The sequence below is a fragment of the Misgurnus anguillicaudatus genome, chromosome 11, assembly GCF_027580225.2.
Source record: "Misgurnus anguillicaudatus chromosome 11, ASM2758022v2, whole genome shotgun sequence".
Taxonomy (NCBI): Eukaryota; Metazoa; Chordata; class Actinopteri; order Cypriniformes; family Cobitidae; genus Misgurnus; species Misgurnus anguillicaudatus.
Genome location: NC_073347.2, coordinates 27739521 through 27759092, shown reverse-complemented (window position 1 = coordinate 27759092; position 19572 = coordinate 27739521). Strand labels below are relative to the sequence as shown.

Below are 19572 nucleotides of genomic sequence, written 5' to 3'. Positions count from 1 at the left end.
GTTGTTGTTGTTGTTGTTGTTGTTGTTGTTGTTATTAAGCATGGTGTCTATTAACAAATCCACGTAATATTTTTGTATCTATAACGTGTTATAATAGGTAAGAAAAAGACACAATGCATCGGTATGTTTTTATCCGTACGTTTATAGCTGCGCATGTTCCGGTGGTGTCCGCTAGAGGGCGGTGGCGGCAGGTTTGTGAATCCCTGCCGCATTAGAGGAAGCAGGCGGAGTTCCGCACACCTTCGTTGCTCAACAAGAATAAAAGTGAAAGTTTTTCAGACACCATGAACGGATCAGCACACAGCGAGCCTGAGGTTGTAGATATTAATCTCAAAAGAGGCCCGGCTGGTAAGTTTATTTACAGTTCTTCAGCACTGTTGAAACGAAGTTTAGAAAGGCGGTTCTGTGCTGTTGCTTTGGCCCGCGTCAACCGGGTTCTGCGACACAAACTGATTTAACTGATACCTGGAGCCGAAAAAATGCTCCAAGCCTTTGTATGTTTAGCAGATTACATCAAAATAAAATCGTGAACGTAAAATAAAATAGACGTTTCGAAAGAGAAAGTTCATGGCACATCGGAACCAACACTAGTATGGACCGACATGCATAACCGGGTTATGAAAGTCACAGTAACAAACGACCCCAAATAAGCTTTGTTAGGCTGTTATTAAAGTGCTGCCTTGGTTCCGATTCATTATTAAGATGTAAAGATGACAGACCAAGCTGACTGTTGACTTTTGTTGAACAGTTATATAATGTTTGTGTGTGTGACCTCTGCTCGAGGATATGACTGAGCTGTTTGGATGCAATTCCCGCGTGGACTTTGAGCTATAATTAAAGTTACTGTAATATAATAGTAAAATAATATTTTTTTTGTATTGTTTCTACCAGCAGGGATGTCAAGAACACTTATAGGTCAGACTGCATTTAATTCAATTCAGATTTGTATGAAATGTTGCATTGTAGCATAGCACTAAATACAGACTAGTACAGGCAAATCTAGAAAATTGAATTATTATAGGATATATTAAACAGGGTCAGTCATGCATGCTTATACAGGACTCCTCCCAACAATGACATTGTAATTTAGAAAGAAAATGTTTCTGTTTAATTTCATTTAAAGTGAAATAGCACTTCAAGCTTTTTATAGATATAATTCAAACAACATTAAATTGCATCAGGATTTCTCTGTATGTCTCAGTTTAATCATGTAAGTAGTGCAGTCACTCAGGAGTAATCTAATGTAAAGTGTGTAATATCCTCTCTGACAGGTCTGGGGTTTAATATAGTGGGTGGAGTGGACCAGCAGTATATAATGAATGACAGTGGAATCTACGTGGCAAAAATCAAAGAAAACGGAGCGGCTGCACTGGATGGACGTCTACAGGAAGGAGACAAAATTATTGCGGTACTTTATAAAGTTAACTAAGATTAAAGCTTGCCCTACTAAAAAGCCCAGCTAAAACTGGTTAACCAGCTTAGGCTAGTTTTAGCTGGTCTCCCAACCTGGTTTTAGTTGGATACAATGGTGTAGCAGGCTGGTTTAAGAGGGGTTTTGGCCACTTTTTAGATGGTCAGGCACTCAGGCTGGGAGACCAGCTGAGCTGACCCACCATCTTAAAGGACACCACCACCGTTTTTCAATATTTTACTATGTTCCTACCTCAACTTAGACAAATTAATACATCTCTATCTTTTTTTAATGCGTTCACTTAATCGTTGTACAGCGTGTCGTGAATGTGTTAGCATTTAGCCTAGCCCCATTAATTCCTTAGGATCCAAACAGGGATGAATTTAGAAGCCACCAAACACTTCCATGTTTTCCATATTTAAAGACTGTTACATGAGTAGTTACACAAGTAAGTATGGTGGCACCAAATAAAACGTTTAAGTGGATAAAAATGAGAACTACATTGTATGGCGGAAGAACATTTAGTTTGCAGCACTTTGACCTTGGGTGCAGTAATATTGACGAAGTTTGAGCGAGAGGGCGAGTAGTCAGGAGTGATGATGTTACTGCGTGCCAAGGTCGAAGTGCTGCTAACTAAATGCTCTAAATCTGAAGGTCACTGGGTTGAGTCTCATGGCCAACTGCAAGGTGCCCTTGCATGTTTCCCTTAATTGCTTGGCAGTGCCAAAATGATTGTTGCCCACTGCTCCGTGTGTGTGTGACTACTCGCTGGGATAGGTTAAATGCAGTGGTCACAATTCGAGTGTGGGTTACCACTTTATTTAACTTTTTTAATAAATGCTATTATCTTTATTGCAATGGGTAGGAAGTTTGATTTCATTTATATACTGGTGGTTTAGTGACTTGATCTCTCTACATGAGTGATGTGGTTATGCTTGTTTTGTCTAGATAAATGGGCGAAAGTTGGAGAATTTGTCTCATGGTGCAGCAGTGGATCTGTTTCGGACTGCAGGAGAGGATGTGCAGCTCCGTGTACAGCAGCGAGTAAGTGTTGCCAAAAAATTGGATCCGAATGTTACCGTGGCTGAGAAGTGCAAAACAACACAACAAATCCAAATTCAGAACAACACATTAAAATCACACATGCAAATTTAAAAACAAAATGTCAAGTCAAAAAAACATTAGTTAGTTACAAAATAACAAGTCAGAAAACAAAAAAAAACAAGAAAAAAAAACTTCAACTGCAGAATGATGGCCAAATTTGAATTTATACGTGCACACTGCTACCAGCTGTACTGTACCTTTGGTGTATCTTGATTGATAGAGATGTGTGTCCAATCAGCAGTTACCATTCCATTTGCGCAATATACCTACATTTTCTGCTTTGTAGATTTGTTATTGTTTCCTGATTGTTATTTTGATTTCTGTTTGGGTATTTTGTCACACTTTTACTTGGAATTTTGTTTTTAATTTGTTGTTTTGATTTTGGATTTGATTTGTTTTGTTTTGCACTTCTTGGCCATTGTAAAATGTAGATTATGTTTTACACTATAGGGTGGATTCCCGGACAGGGCTTATCCTAATCCAAGACTAAATTGCATTTTTGCTGCCTTAATTTAAAAACACATTGTACTGACATATCTTACCATACATCAAACCTGTTTTGTCTCAAGATGCACACCTGCATTGTTTTTTTGTAAGGTTTGTTTGTAAAAACAACTTAATTGTCCTAATATAACTAGACCCTAGTCCTGGATTAAAGGGACATTCCACTTTTTTTTTTTGAAAATATGCTCATTTTCCATGTCCCCTAGAGTTAAAGATTTGATTTTTACTTTTTTGGAATCCATTTAGCTGATCGCCGGGTCTGGCGTTAGCACTTTTAGCATAGCTTAGCACAATCCATTGAATCTGATTGGACCATTAGGATCGTGCTAAAAAATAACCAAAGAGTTTAGATATTTTTCCTATGTAAACCTAACTCTTCTGTAGTGACATCGTGTACGATTTTCTAGGCAGATATGGCTAGGAACTATACTCTCATTCTGGCGTAATAATTAAGGACTTGTAACCATAGACTGTAAAAAAAGATGGACGACGCAACGTCGCCTCCCACCATTGTAATGAATTGAAGCCAAAAATGTCCGACCACGGTCGCCACCATGTTACGTAAAAACGTCAGTTTGGAGCCAAGGCATGCGCAGAAAGAATCGTCCGTGGAGCCAGAGGCGGAGCCGCGGTATCAAACTTCCGCAAACGCTCACGCGACCAATTCAACCACGCCAATCATAACGACACGTTGTAAAAAAATTTTTTATTTAGAGCAGAGTCCCATTCGTTTCAATGGAAAGGGCGGGGTTTATGACTTGTACTGCAGCCAGCCACCAGGGGGCGATCAAAAAGCCAGAGGTTTCACTTTTCAAGGCTTATGAGGCACACCCGCTTGTGACATGGCTGCAGCAGGCTAACTGATATTGCGCACTGCCTGAAAATAGTCCCTCGCCATCGAAAGTAACCAAGGGGACTATTTTCGGGCAGTGCGTAATATCACTATGCTTGTGATATGTGGAATGTCCCTTTAATCTAAACCCTGTCTGGGTGGTTTCCCAGGCAGGGATTAGACTAGTTCTAGATTAAAATAAATGTAAGAGCTGTCCAAACTGAAAAAAATTTGCAGTGACAAATACGTAAATACATAAGTGCCCTTTGGTTTGCCTCAAAATGCACACAAGTAATGTTTTTAGTAAGGCATGTTTGTTAAAACTAGTTATATTTCATAATTAAGCTGTGGCTAAACCCTGGCTTAAGCTAATCCCTGTCTGGGAAACCACCCCTATAAAAACGAATCCATTGTAATAGTCATTTCGTAAATCATCCCAATGAATGAATCAGATCCACTGAGCCATATCCACTTTGTTTGCAGTGTCTCTCCCAGCAGAACGGCCCCTTGGGCTCACATAGTGATGGTGATTCTTCATCATCTCTCAACGCAATCATCACTGTCGCCGCCCTAGTAGCAGTAATAGCAACAGGTTTCATCATGTACAAACGGTGGAGTCTCCGGGCACCCCGGAGCCCCTTTTAACCCATCACGTTTTACAGACTTTACAGACAGCTTTTTTTGAACCTTCTGCTGAAGGCCCAAACATTAATGAGGAGAGAAAATAGAAACCCGGTTAATGAAAGCAGAAGTACACATGCAGATTTTCTTTAATTATTTGTGCCATTGTTATGATGACCGAAGTAGCTGTACGTGTTTTTGTTTGGTTCGATGATAATCATTTACCTGGATTATCAGCCATTATGTATCTTACTGAAGACATCGCATGGTGGAGTGAGATCATTATTTGAAGGAACAGGTATGAGCATGGCTTCAACAGCATCTTCAATAATAATCTGGACTGAAAAGAGACCAAAGAGAGGCAGAAGATTGAGACCAAAGTGGAGCTGTGTGTTGGGGAAAAGAGAGGACCACAGATGAGTTTTTTTATTTTTTTTATTTTATACATCCAGCTGCTCCCATAGACTGGAATGAGCCTGAGGTGTGCTATTAGACTATCAAAGGTCTTCTGAGGTACCAGTTTGTGCAAGATTATGAAAGTATGAAGGTGGATACATGATGTGGGTTGACTTGATTTTTCACTCGCCCATCCACGTTTCAACATGTAGGATGTGTCGTGTGACTGCAGTAGTGTTGCTGGAGGTGGCATAAGTTGCTTGGCCCTGAATATGCTGTGGGTCCTTAAAGTTCCTCTCTCAGGGGAATATCTAAAGGTGGCACTTGTTAGAATTCACAATCAAAATGAAAATGTTGATATTGTACACATACACTAACGTTTTTGGAGCTATAATTTGAACCACTCATGTTCGTGCCTTGCTACGTTGAGCTGCTGGTCTCAGTGCTGCCCCCTGTATGCAGGTAATTGTTAGGGGCTTTAGCTCTGTGCTTTTTGTCTGTAGGATCTATTCATTAACTGACACGTTTATGTATTTGTGTCCTCATGCCAGTCCTTCTGCAAATCTGTGTGAATGAAAAACATGAAATTCTCATTCACTAAGTTAACTTGAAATAATGTTAGATTCACATTCATCATGCCTTAAATAAAAATCAGTTTGAGAAAATCAATCAAGCTTATGTTATCTTGGCATCTTACTGTTTGTATTTGACGATTTAAGGAATACAGTAATTTTCATGTGTACAATTTTTAAAAGTTAAACAGTGCACTTGAACATGAGAATAAGTAATGGTGAGAAGCCCACTACTCCCCCTGCTGGACTGGAGGACGAATACACTCTTGCAAAGTCCCAAATTTGTGACTGATGTGTTGTATAATGTTTTATACAATTAATTAGAAGCCGATTTAGTTTTTGATGTCATATTCCTCCATGAAAGAAAAAGTTTGTAATCCTGGCAAAAAAAAGTGAAAACGTACATGATCTGTTGTATTGCGATTTATTCTAAACATGAAAGGGTTTATGAATCAGCGTTCTCACGGGTCCTTGAAATCCTTGAAAGTTTGTGAATCTGGGGAAAAAATTCAAGGGCCTGGGAGGTTTTTGAAAATATACATACATAGATACAGGTCATTGAAAGTTCTTGCATCTATTCATGCAAGAAGTTTTCTGGAAAAAAATCCATATTATTCCCTGCAGTGTAGAATAATATCATAAAAATTCTAGACATTTTAAGCACACGTGCTAAACTGTTTGCTTTAAATGCTTATTTCTTCTGTATGCGAATGTTGATTCATACCAAAATGCTTTGTTGCATAGTTGTGTTTGACGCATGAAAACCTCTCTGGTTACGTATGTAACTTTTGTTCCCTGAGAAGGGAATGAGACGCTGCGTCTCCCTTGCCATACTTCCTGCGTCCCTGTAACGCCATCTGTGGCAATATTTCAGATATCGATATGCTTCCGCGTCACCTTGTCTTTTTCGTTAAGCCTCACCATTGGTTGAATTTGATATACACATTCAGACACACTTACCCCTGGAGGCGTCCCCAAACTGTCACCGCAGTGACGCAGCGCGAGTTCCCTCGAAAGGAGTTCGAGTTTCCCACATTTAGTCCTTAAATTTGAGGGTATTGGACTTGGAAAGTCCTTGAAATGAAAATGTCCTTGAATTTAAAGTTAACTTAGGTGTGCGAACCCTGATGAATATAATTGTTTAACTTAATTGGTTAAGTTCAAGTAACATACAAACATATGTTGCTATAATATAATTTTTTTACAGTGAGTCAGTGTGAACTGGATTTTTCTTAAGCTAACTGCAGCTTTATATAGAGACATATTGATCTTTAGGCAAAAACTACTGATGCTCAGACGATACATCACTACCCTGACCCAAAGGACCTGTAAAGCTGTCCTCTACAAGATTAATATACCATTCTTGAAGGTTAGGAACATAGCTGTAGTCATTGATCAAAATAAACAATGAAAAAATGGTACTTTGGTACCTAAGCAAACACCTTTTTAGATTTAAAATGTCTGGCCATGAGCACATATCTGAGCAGCTGTGTGTTATAATTTCAAAAAAAGAAAAAATCTGTTATCTTATATGACTGATGTCTCAATTTTAGTGATGTTTGTACACATTTCAAGCTTATTTCCTAATATTAATCTAAATATGAATATATTTAAGTCAGATTGGTCAGGGCAGCATGCTGTCTGTCAGTCCATGTAGATAGACCGCTGTTGTCTCTCTATCTAAATGTACATACTGCTATCTCTCCATCCGGAAGTGCAATCAAATACCGTTGGCAAATGTGTAGTGGTATGTGCATGTTTAAGTGTGTATGTTATTGTGTGTACTTTAGTGTGTGTTCGACCTCATCATCTGAAATCAATACACTCAACGCAGCAGTGATTGAATGCACTTAAGATGAGCAGAGGGGGAAGAGAGAGATAATGCAGATAATGCACTTCCTGTATCATGAAATCATTTATTGCACAACTCACATGGTGAGCTAAAAGCAGCAAGGATGGTTGCATCCTTGCTACTGGGAGTTTTTGAATATCCCTAATGTATAAGAGGATTTAAGATGCAGTCATTCATCTGTCTAACTGCTATTTTCCCTCACAATCAATACACTGTGATAAGTAACCTGGAGAAGAGCAAGACAGTCTTATCATTTTATGGATTAGATCTCTCTATCTACCTCATGCACTCCCAACCATAGAGAGTGATGCAGCAGCTCAGACAATTGGTGCTTAAAATGATGTAATTTAGTTACATTTTGACTAAAAGAAACTTACAGTTGCCATAAAATGCCAGGTGGTGCATGGGTAAAATATGGACAAACCCAAGGGTTATTGGGTTAAATTAACCTATGCTGTGTTCCCATAGTTGGGTTAAATATGGACATTGTCTTGGTTCATATATGAACCAACAATTGGTTCAAACAACCCAGCGTTTTTACTGTGCAGTCCTATCCTCCTGATAAAAAGTGGGACTAGCCCCTGCTCCCTTGAGCATGAAATGATGTCTGTTCAGTATCAGCAAGTTATTCACTCGGTGTAGAGAGAGCAAAGATGTTGTGTTGATCACATTGCCCACATCGGAATAACGCATCACCCCCGCCCCGAGGCTTAGTACCGATAGAGCGGGATGATGGACACGCGCGCTGCGTAATGGTCATGATGATGATGATGTCATAAAGTCATTCTAGCAGCGCAGCGCACAATCCTCGCGCGAATCACGCTCACGACACGGATACGGTGAGCCAATATCTCTATCGTAAAGGAATTATAATCCCGCGCGGAAATACCGGAGAGCATCCGAGTTGCCTATCGATCGCTCCCCAGCGCGCCTCCATGTAGACGCATCTCAGGACTGCGGCGCAGATGGCTGTTGCGGTCGGGATTGCACCAAGCTCCGTTAAAAACAGCTGCAAGCCTAGCGGTGAGACCCATGCAACCGAGGCACACGCGACCGCGCGCGTCATTACGGCGACTCTCTGTGTGGAATAACGGGAATTAGTACTCTTAGAAACAGCGTGGATTTGAATGACAGCCAGGAGCATCAGCACCCGAGAGGACTCCTGCAGTTACCGTGTCTACCCCTGAGAAACGCAAAAAAAGTCAGTGGTTAATTGTAAATTCAGTCAATTTATTGCCCTTACTGGAGACTCCTAGCACTTCGCGTCCGGAGGCCATAAGTGCCTGTTTTCTCCTACTAGACTGACCATTGATGGGAACTGATGCCCTGTTGCCTTTTCTCGTCCGTGTCTACCTCTTCAACCCTCGTTTCTCCTCTAGTGACCGAACTAGGCCCTCAAGCCAGACCAAACACCTCGGAAAATGAAACTTTGATGGATTAAAAACAAGAATTATGTGTAGCGTTATTCCAACATTTTCTGAATTGGAAAGTCCCATTGCGCGCATTTGGTGCTAGGGTGCGCGTGAGATATAAACCCCGTTATTTTAAGGGATTACGCGCTTTATTTAGGGGATTTCTCAGGATCGCAGGATGGCAAATGAACCTGTTATCCTTAACGTGTATGACATGGTAAGACTCTTCTATCGTTTTCCTTTCAGTTTTCAACTCTGCTTCTTTTTCTTACTCCTTCTCATGGCTCTAATAAAATGACATGTAATTAAAAGTAATGCGGAGATAATGCAATATGAAAACAATGGTTGCGTAATTATAGCAGTGTGATAAGGGATGTTTACTCAAAGGTTTCATTGAAAACCACAGGACTACTTTTGACACCTTGCAAACAGCATAGGCTGTGATGTGAGCGCATGTGTTGTTCCTCCCATGCAGCAGGAGGCGCTGTCGCCTCATCTACACCTCACACAAACACCCGAAAGCGCGTACTGTAACAGTAGTATGCTGAATTTGATTTAGTAAAAAAATTGATTTAGTGCCTACTTTTTAACTACTACGCTTCATCAACAGTTAAACAGTACGTTTATATAGTATGTATGAGTACTATATGCTTACATTACGTACATACCAAATCCGATATGTTTTCAGTATCATGTATGTTCATTGACATATGACGTAAGAACAAAAGCAAAATAATGTCCTCAAAATAACCTCATTGTTAAATGCAAATACAGTTTTACCACAAATAATAAATAACTTGGTAGGTTACTTCACTTACACTTGAAAATGTCTAAATATGACAGCTCCTGTGTCCAGTGGAAACCATCCAAACAAATTACTACAGTAAAAACAAAATTCACGAGCCCAATTCACTTCCATAGTATTCTTTTTCCTACTATGGTAATGAATGGAGCCCATGGTAGTTACAAACAGTTCTTAAAATATCTTCCTTCGTGTTCATCAGAAAAAAATAATTGATACAGGTTTGTAACAACATGAGTGAGAAAATGATGACAACATTTTCATTTTTGGGTGAACTATTCCTTTAAGACTGCCCTATAAACAACCCCCCCCCCCCCCACACTTGTGTTTACAGGCAGTTTTGCCCAGTCCAATATAGCAGTGCTATTGATTCAATGGACAATGCGGCAGCCAACCCTGCTGGAAAAAAACAGCAAGACCAGCCTATGTTGTGTTTTGGTGCTGGTTTGCTGGTGACCACCAGCTAAACCAGCACCAAACCAGCATGGACCAGTGTAGGAATTATGCTAGTCAATGCTGTTTTTTCAGCAGGGAATTGTACTTGCTTCTGTGTCCAACCTTTGCCATGCCCAGCTCACAACACTAAATTGTCTTTATATACACAAAAAAATGTGCACACGTATGTATTTGCACACATAGCATGTGTGGTAATAGCAGGTGTGTGCTGAGAACTCCCAGAGGACCAAGGGAACAGCTGTTTCTGGTTAATGTCCCATAATACAATGCTGCAATAGATGGTTATAGAGAGTGCTATAAAGGGGAAAGGAGACAAAAATCTACTCTTTAGAGAATTTAAGCTATGGTGTGCTCTGAAATTATCTTCACTTTTAGTAAGACATAAAAAAACTCTTGTTATTACATTTGCAATATGTTAAAAACAGTTTCTTAACTGTTGAAAACCTAATTTACACCCACCTTAAACCACATATAACACTGATATATAAAAGGGTGTGGATAGATTAGTCTTTGCACATTAAATCATGCTATTTTATTCATGAAGGGCAGCTGGTGCACCTTTTGGCCTCACACAGACACACATTCTCTCTATATTCACACTTCCCCCCTTAAGAGCTAAGTGTGTCTCGAATGGCATTTTAGGTTTAGTCTACAGTGAGTATATCAGCTTTATGCCAAAATTGCATTACTTTTGAGCCATTAACAAAACTACTCACATCATTCATGTCCAGTTACATGGCCTACTTAGAAAGCTGAATCATTATGTAATGTTTTAATACCCATCTAATTCTTTTCTCTCTTTCATGTTGTAAATGTTTTTGTGTCTTTAAATACAAACACACACAAAAAACGATTTGCCAAATTAAAGTACCTACATAATCATAATAAATCTGTACATAATAAATACCAGACACATCACCTAGTGTTTGCTCTGTCGTATGTGTGTAATGCAAATAATAACTCTGAATGAAATTCTTTAAAACATTTCTTTGATTAAATGTTTATTTATTTTTTTCAGTACTGGATAAATGAATACACCTCTACTCTGGGTATTGGGGTCTTCCACTCAGGAATTGAGATCTATGGCAGAGGTACAGTGCCCATAGTTTTCTACATTAAATGTGCACTTATGTCATTTGCAATGAATTTATTCTCATTACTGATACAATAATAGTACTAAATAAAATTATTAAGTTGTGTCATCAACAAACAAAATTAAATAGAACACTACAAATACATAGTTAATGCAATGAGGGTTATTTTACTGGTTTTATCATTAACATTATTTAGTCTTCACAGTTTTAATTACTTAATAGTAAATATTAAACCATAAATGGTGATATTATGTGAGTGACCTATGGGGGGCAGTAGCGTACTTGTCTGTGCCTACAGTAGTGGAATATAAAGACAGTGCAGCTAAATATGGGGGGTCCTAAGCTGAGTCAAATGTGACAAATAATAACACACATGCACCCACCTGTTTCTGTTTTACAGACTACTTTTATGCATTTCTATAGACTGAACTATTACTTATTATCATTACAGAGATTAGTTTCTCTCTACTAGTATGTATTTGAAATATAAATAAAACTTTTGTGATCTTTAAACCTTGGTAGGGGTGATGAAAGATGAATAGTTAACAAATTCTAATAATTAGAGAGTTGGGGTTGTAAACCGAAGGTTGTCGGTTCAAGTCTTACAGCCAGAAGTTTAACAAAGGCACCTTAACCGCGCTACAGTGATCTGAATGTGTGTGTGTTCACTGGGAAGGGTTAAATGCAGAGGTCACATTTCGAGAATGGAAATACTTGACAATGTCATTTTATTTAGCAAAAACAATTGCTAATTGACACAACTGAGAAACACCAAAAATAAAACAGATAAGTTCAATTAATTGTAAAATTACACAAAGCAAAAGATGCCAGACATGATACACATTAACAATGAGTGACTAAATTGTAGTTTAATGCCTGCTGATTTGTTTCACTAAGAGTTTGCATATGGGGGCCATCCGTACCCTTTCAGTGGCATTTTCGAGATCAATCCTGGAACTGCTTCTGAACTGGGCGAGACTTTTAAATTCAAGTGAGTTTACACATGCAAATAGACACATATGGCCTATTAAAACAATCACTCACGTGTCCTGTTTCCTCTCCAGAGAGTCTATAGCTCTGGGTACGACAGACTTTGCAGAGGAGGACATTGATAAGATAATGGAGGAGTTGGGGAGGGAGTTCAAAGGAAACGCCTACCACCTGATGCACAAAAACTGCAACCACTTTTCTTCCTCGCTCTCTGAAGTCAGTGTTTTCCAACTACAATGTTTGCTGTTTGTCTTTCACAAGCCACTGTTTTCTTCCTAATTTCTCTTTTATTCATTATCCCTCGCTGTAGTTGCTGTGTGGCAAAGAGATCCCACGCTGGGTGAATCGGTTGGCATATTTCAGCTCCTGTATACCATTCCTGCAGAGTTGTCTCCCCAAAGAGTGGCTCACACCTGCTGCGCTTCAGAGTCATATCAGCATGGGCCTTCGAAAGGAGAATTCACATTTACACGAGTCCAGCGACGACGAGACCTCAGAGGCGGCAGCCGGACAGCCTGGAACGTCACACGGCTGCAGACACACTCGTGTGTGATCCTGCATACACATTTAAGCTAATATAACACTAATATAAATGCACATACACTGACAACTGTTGATCCTGCTGCTACAGGACTGGATAAACTAGAAGCTAGACCTCATCACCTTAAGGGGAAGTCAAAGTCATTTTTCTTGGAGCCACCAAGGATTAAAAAAGGTTTAGAATTATTTAATTTTTTATCTGGTTTTAAGAAAAACATATAGTCGTGTAAGCTATTTCTTCTGAACATGGGACAACATTAATGGTGGATCATGATGGATCGACTGCCTTCTGCTGGTGTGTCAGCGCTACAGGCACCTTCCTCTACAATACTGAACTTTCAGTATAGTGTATCCACTTTTTTATCGGTCCTTTAGACTTTTAATAACCTGTCTGGATGTTCTCCAGATCTAGCCGAGTTTGCTGTGTATTCAATTCTTTTTTATGCTGTTGTGGAATGAGACAGTATTTACTGATGGTTGTTACTAGTTGTTGGTGAACTACAAAGGAACCTTTACAATTTCTTTTTTTTTAAATTTTCTTCTTTCTAACACAATGCAGATTTAAAGGTTTGCGCCAAAATAAACTGTCATCATTTACTCATCCTTGTGTCGTTTCAAACCTTTATGTTTACATGAAACTGTATATATAGGAATGTTGATGTTGCTTTTTGGAACAACATGTGTGAGTAAATAATGACATCATTTTTGGGTAAATAACCTTTGAATTTATTATATGATGTCAAACTTTTAATACCACATATTTTTGAATCTCAGATGTTTTGGTTAAAATGTCATATTTTAAGTTAGATTGCTTTGTTTAACTTTAACAACCAACATGCTGTTTTTTGATAGTATAGTGTAGGGTAATTCATTATTGATGGATTTATGCTAATCAGGGCAGATGACTCACACATTTACAGTCATTGGAAACTTCAGCCTTACTAGCCATCGATATGCTGGACTCATACGAAACAAAAGCCTCTGTTGTTTGGTTGTCAAGAACACAAAAGGGGCAATTGTAGGGGGATGCTGGGGGTGGGTGCGAAAGTGTGGGTGTGGTCTGGACATTAGATTGGTATTTGTACTGTAATGATTAAATGCAATGCCTATAAGTGATTAAGAGAGAAGGGAGACGTGTTAAATGGTTTAGTGGATAAATGGTTGTTTCTTTTGACTGCAGTTTTGTGTTTTCTGTTTCACGAGTGCAGACTGAACAGACAATGTGCTGTTGGTTATATGAGCCATCTACACCTCACTAACCTGTTTCACTGCTTTTCCAAATTTTCAAGTCAAATTGAAACCCTTTGCAGCATATTTTACTACTGTAATTTGAACATTAGAAGCACCCGAATGAAACAAGATCCTGAAAATGAAGGGTGTCATAGAAGAACCATTTTTGACTGTATTAGTTCATAAAGAACCTTTAACATCTAAAGAACTTGTTTGTGTTCACAAAATGTTCTTTAGACTAAACAAAGATAAGGAAGACATTATTTGAAGAACCTTTGACTGAATGGTTCTTTGGGGAACCAAAAATGATTATTTTATGGCATCAATGTGAAGAACCCTTGTAGCGCCTTTATTTTTTAGAAGTATATACATTAAAACATGTATTAATGGCTAAAAAGGTTACAATTTGTAAATTATAATAAACATTTATTTACTATTCCTTTGACAAAATACAACTTATAAGACCTAGAATTCCTATGGGACTTTTTATTTATTTATTTAGACTTTAAAAAGTATTTTGTAGGCATACTACACTGATGCCTTTTTGCCTCAATTAGTATTTCTTGTATTAATGTGGACTATTGCAAATATGATGAATAGAGAATAAAGAAATTAAAAATAAGACATGTTAAAATTCATTAATGTAATGAGTTGCACTAATAAAATGTGATTGACTTTGGTTTGCTTAAACCCTGAAAAGCCTTTAAACATTGATTAAAGTACAACACAAACCATAAATTCAGTACAAGATATTCACTGTGACTGTTTGACTCGTGATACGTTTAACAGAACACAGAAAAATCACGTGATGGGTTTCGGTTTCCGGGACAGTTTCAGACCGGATCAAACCAGTTCGAGCTTAACAGTAAAAGCTGGCATAACATGCAAAATAATAAAGAATATAAAATCCAAAAATATCTACCATGCTTTGAATATTCTTTAAAAGATATATCTGGCATAATCGTATACAGAAGTTGTAAAACAAACAGAAACCATCTGGTTTTAACATGTTTATTCAAGCATGCACGAGCCTCTTCTGTCTTCCCCTCCCCCTGTGCGCGCGACACGGCCATATATATACTCGTGCACACGTCTTCACTTGCCAGTTCGAGACCAACGCCATTTTGTGCTGTACGAAAAGGTGAGAGGACGAAGCAGAATGTTTTGAAATATTTACTTTTTTTAGTAAAATAGTTCGTTTTTCTACGTTTTTTTGTTTTGTCTGTCGAATGACTTTCTCATTTTAAGGTTATATTCGTCTTGTTTGCGGTTTTAATCGTTTAAATGTTTCTGCGCATGTAGTCGAGGCCTGTTTGCCCTACCGCGTGTCGGGAGATTAACAATCGGGTGATTTATTCGGTTAATTTTCGTTACATTTTGAAGTTTAAATGCTACTCATTATTTTACTGCAACTCTGTTTTTGTTACTCTAACGTTAACGCTATTTCATATGTGTAAGTTAAATGTAAATATGTTGTTGCGCAAACAAACGGCCCGCAATGCGTTTAGGATTTTCTCGAAATTATCTAAAGAACAAAGTGTTTTCAAAGCGATCAATTCACGTTGTGCGAGTAGTCTTTCGTGATCAAATTTCTTAGAAGCATTTTAATGATTAACGTGAGCTGTTTAAGTATTAATCGAGTTAATCTTTGTAGAATTGCCGTTTGTTACCAGCAGGGCGGCGCTGTGACGTTTTAACGCCAGGTCAAAGTTCCCGCGACAGACGTTTTGACGACTCTATCCTGTTTTATTTAAAGATTTCTCTAAACCTTTCACAGATTTTTGCAAACCTTTCATCATGAGTGGATGTCGCGTTTTCATCGGCCGTTTGAGCCCCCATGCCCGTGAAAGAGACGTGGAGAAGTTCTTCAAGGGCTATGGACGCATCCGGGAGATTAACCTGAAGAACGGCTTCGGCTTTGTGGTAAGAATCGACACTATTTTAGCTGTGTTCATTTTATAAAGCTGTAACGTCTGTGAAATATCTAACTGGCTCTGCTGGTTTTTTTTTCTTAGGAGTTTGATGACCACAGAGATGCAGATGATGCAGTTTATGAGCTAAATGGAAAAGAACTGTGCAGTGAGAGGTAAGACAAAAACCAGTTTATGACATCTACACCTTTGTAGACAAGTAGGAGATTTGTGTTTATATGCTTGGTTTGGTTTTTAACTGTATTGCCTTTACTTCCAGGGTGACCATTGAGCACGCCCGCTCTCGTCGTGGAAGAGGTGGTGGCCCAGGAATGGGAGGAGGACGCTTCTCTCCACGTTTCGGAGGCTATCGTCAGTCTCGCAGTGGGGGTTCCAGGTATGTTAGTCGTTGTATATGTATACTGTATGTGAGAGCTTAGTTTATTTCCATGAGTCAAATAAGTAAATCTAAAACGTTTTATTTCAGGTATGGCCCACCAGTGCGCACTGAACACAGAATCATTGTGGAGAATCTGTCGTCGCGAATCAGTTGGCAGGTGAGCAACCATGTGCAGAAGCAGAAAGGAGCAGAGCACAAGCCTGCTGCTGTTGTTGTGTCCCATCAACCCTTCGTTTCTTTTGTCTTTTGACCAGCAGTACAACGCCAAACTTTACTTTTAATCACCCACACTAAAAAAAACCACGTTTAATCATCCCAGATTTACAAGTCGTTTCAACTTACTATTATTTGTATCTATAAGAGATGAGTTGCTACAACTTATAAAATAGTTAAAATATGCCAACTTCATTTTATAGGTGATAACTCGTCTCTAGTCATTATAAATAATAGAAAGTTAAAGTGACTCGAGTTGATTAAACTAAAAAGATTATGGCGGAATAATTTTTTTACAGTGCGTACAATGTCCGTAACCTGGAAATACACCTTCTTCACCACAGCCAAACGTTGCTTAAGTGAAATGATTTCTATTTAATGTTGAAAGGTTCTCTAACCCAGACCCATGTTTTTCAAACCTTTTCTTTAACAGCTGTGCTCTGGTATTCTTTAATTGGAGTTGCATGCACAGCCTGCGAGGTGCATAGCGCCCTCCCGTGGTTGTGTTCTGAATAGTGTCCCTCTGGTGCCTCACCCGACACGCAGTATCTGCTGGTCTAAGTCTTGGCTGGGTCCGTAGCGCCAGAAAGAGCCGTAGCACAGGATAGCCTTAGAGGAACTGGGTAGCCGCTCTCTGGAGGGTCTGTGATGTCAGATCTGCTCCATCCCCCGCTCTGCTGGTTTGGGTCTTATTCTGTTGGTCCTGAAGCGGGGAGGGGTGCAGGGTTTTGACCCCTCCCCATCCTCTCTCTGGTGGGGTCCGTACTTACGGAGGCCGGATGGCTCGGGTCCGAGGTCGTTTTAACACGCTTCATTGCTTCCGTTTGCTATTTGGACAAGTGGCTCTTTGCTAATACCTTCTGTGGTTTGGAACGGTAAGTAGCTCATTACACTGGATAGTTACATGGTAAAGAAGGGTCTGTCACTGAGCTCCAGTGGAAAAGGGTTATATTCAAATCTGGGTTTAGATGTAAATAGATTCCACAGATTGCCGATGGGTTCCAGCCAGTAGTTTGGGAACATGCAAAAATCTACCTCACAAAAGGAGAACCTGTTCGCAGAACTAGTTTAAGTCAAGCCCCAGGTGCGTCTCCTCCACAAAGGCCTTTGCTTCCCGCTGTTCTGGTAGTTTTATGACAGGGAAAAATGTCGCTTTGAAACACCCACTGGTAAGGTGACATCTGTTGAGGGAGCTTTCTACAGGTGCACACCACAGCACTACCGCACACTTTAGCTGTGTATGTGTGGCGCTTTCTGAGCAGATGCTGCAGAATGCGGTGTGTATTTTAACGTGTGGATGCTAAAGCTGCAGTGTGTGGGTCATTGGTTGGCATTTGTGAGTGTGGCATTAAAGGCATGCTTTTCCTGCAGGATCTGAAGGACTTGATGAGGAAAGTCGGAGAAGTGACCTTTGTGGATGCACACAGGAGCAAAAAGAATGAGGGGTAAGTTTATACATTATGTAGTGTGTATTTGTGTAGATTGTGATCAGTCTGCATTTTCTAACGTGTACTCGCTGTGTTTTATAGGGTGGTCGAGTTTGCTTCTCACAGTGACATGAAGAGCGCCATTGAAAAGCTGGACGGGACAGAACTTAACGGACGCAAGATCAAGCTGTTCGAGGATCGCAAGAGAGGAGGGTACGTAGCACGCAACTGCACATGACATGTCCCTGATTTCTGTTACATTTACTAATTCTTAACGTTTTCAGCAGTCGGAGCAGAAGTCGTTCTCGCAGCAGGAGCAGCTCACGCTCCCGTTCTCGCAGTCGGAGTCGCAGCGCAGAGCGTGGAAGCAAACGCTCCCACAGCCGCTCGCCCAGTCGCACTCCAGAAAAGAAGTCCAACAACCGCTCACCCTCCCGCTCACGTTCACCCTCTCCCGCTCCAAGAAATCAGAGCAGGAGCAGATCCCGGTCTGCCTCTGCAGAGAGTCAGCACTGAAATTTGTTTGTTTGTGTGTATGTGTGTGAGTGAGACATTGAATGGACTCCCTGCCACCCCTTCCCTACCTTGTGGCATATGTTAAATTGTGCTACTTTAGTGTAAATTACTGTGCTACTTTAGTGTAAATTGTCGACTGAATGACTGTATGATATTTTTGTTTTTTCTTAATGCTAAAGAGATATGTGGGTTTAGTTAACTAAATGGGCTAAGCTTATTGATACAATTTTCACATGGACATGTTTAATTTTGTTTTTTATAATCCAGGAGGAATTCTGTAGAGATCTGTATGTCTTGTTTTTTCAGCTAGTTTGTTTAGAAGGTCATACCTGTATATACACTCGAAAATAAAGTATATTGGTATTTGGAAAAACAGAATTTTTTTCATAAGTGCTGTCAGAAATTTCATTTGTGTGTGATTGGGTCGAGACAAGTGTGCATATTGAATTGTCAGTTTGGTGGTTGGTAAAAGTGAGTTGTGGTGTCTGATCTATAGTTTACTTCAAATTAATATTTTCTCAAATCCCTTTCTTGAATTCCCTCAAAAATAAATTTCGCTGTTTTAAACACCGTCCACTAGAGGGTGCCGTTTCATTTGGTAAGAAAATCCTAAAGACCATTTGCCTGTCTACCTTACTCAGACAGTAGCTGCCTGACTGAAAATCAGTACTGTACCCCGAGACATATGCACACTGGGAAACAAGAGTTATTGATCCAGTCAATATCTATTTCGCTGCAAAAAAATAGATGTGTACTTGAAATCTGTATTTTATATTTTTATCACTGTTGCTATGACGATCCTGGTTACCACATGCTGAGTAGGTATAGGAGAAATTGCATATCCTCCGCAGTATCCAAGGACAAAAAGCCGCCCTCTGCCTGTTTTTTTTTTGTCTTTTGCTCGTTAAAGCTGGCTTCAGAACACTGCAATGCGTTCGTCCTCAAGGGCAAACCGATTAAATCAAACTTTAAACAAACAAATGCTGCACTGAGATCAAATAAGAACTGACGAGAATAAAAACGGCCATTGTGATATCGTTTGGAACACACAAACCGTGCAGACAGGTTAATTACTGCCCTCTCAAAGATTTGTCAAATGAAAAAGTTGCTGCTGCCTTTGGCAAAATAAAATTTAGATAAACTTTTTTTTTAAATTAAGACCCCACCACACACCGTCCGCAACAATATTAGAACTCCCATCACTGAACTTTCTATCCAGAAATATTTTTTACAATTCATTTGTAACAACTTGCACTGTTTTTTTTTACATTTGTGATTTTAAGTTGTTTT

At 39.4% G+C, this 19572-nt stretch overlaps 3 protein-coding genes across 5 annotated transcripts; all 3 read left to right on the top strand.

Annotated features, from left to right (window-relative positions):
• The first annotated feature begins 172 nt into the window (after nt 1-172).
• synj2bp (synaptojanin 2 binding protein) lies at nt 173-5537 on the top strand. Of its 2 annotated transcripts, XM_055170059.2 has the most exons (5): nt 173-348; nt 892-915; nt 1272-1408; nt 2360-2455; nt 4335-5537. In XM_055170059.2, exons 1-5 carry the CDS (start codon nt 285-287, stop codon nt 4494-4496), a joined length of 483 nt encoding a protein of 160 aa, XP_055026034.1. In that variant the 5' UTR covers nt 173-284; the 3' UTR covers nt 4497-5537. The 2 variants fall into 2 exon arrangements, with proteins under 2 accessions (XP_055026034.1, XP_055026035.1); XM_055170060.2 differs by lacking the exon at nt 892-915 and having other exon boundaries at nt 176-348.
• Nucleotides 5538-7911: 2374 nt separating this feature from the next.
• Nucleotides 7912-15714, top strand: LOC129415879 (deubiquitinase DESI2). The gene is made up of 6 exons (XM_055170058.2): nt 7912-8921; nt 10981-11053; nt 11954-12047; nt 12121-12262; nt 12357-14957; nt 15594-15714. Exons 1-5 carry the CDS (start codon nt 8883-8885, stop codon nt 12597-12599), a joined length of 591 nt encoding a protein of 196 aa, XP_055026033.1. The 5' UTR covers nt 7912-8882; the 3' UTR covers nt 12600-14957; nt 15594-15714.
• srsf5a (serine and arginine rich splicing factor 5a) lies at nt 15605-18660 on the top strand. 2 transcript variants are annotated; one of them, XM_055170057.2, is made up of 7 exons: nt 15605-15739; nt 15832-15902; nt 16007-16123; nt 16214-16283; nt 17711-17784; nt 17869-17979; nt 18054-18660. In XM_055170057.2, the coding sequence occupies exons 1-7, from the start codon at nt 15614-15616 to the stop codon at nt 18280-18282; spliced, it is 798 nt and encodes a 265-aa protein (XP_055026032.1). In that variant the 5' UTR covers nt 15605-15613; the 3' UTR covers nt 18283-18660. The 2 variants fall into 2 exon arrangements, with proteins under 2 accessions (XP_055026032.1, XP_055026031.1); XM_055170056.2 differs by having other exon boundaries at nt 18051-18660.
• Nucleotides 18661-19572: the final 912 nt, after the last annotated feature.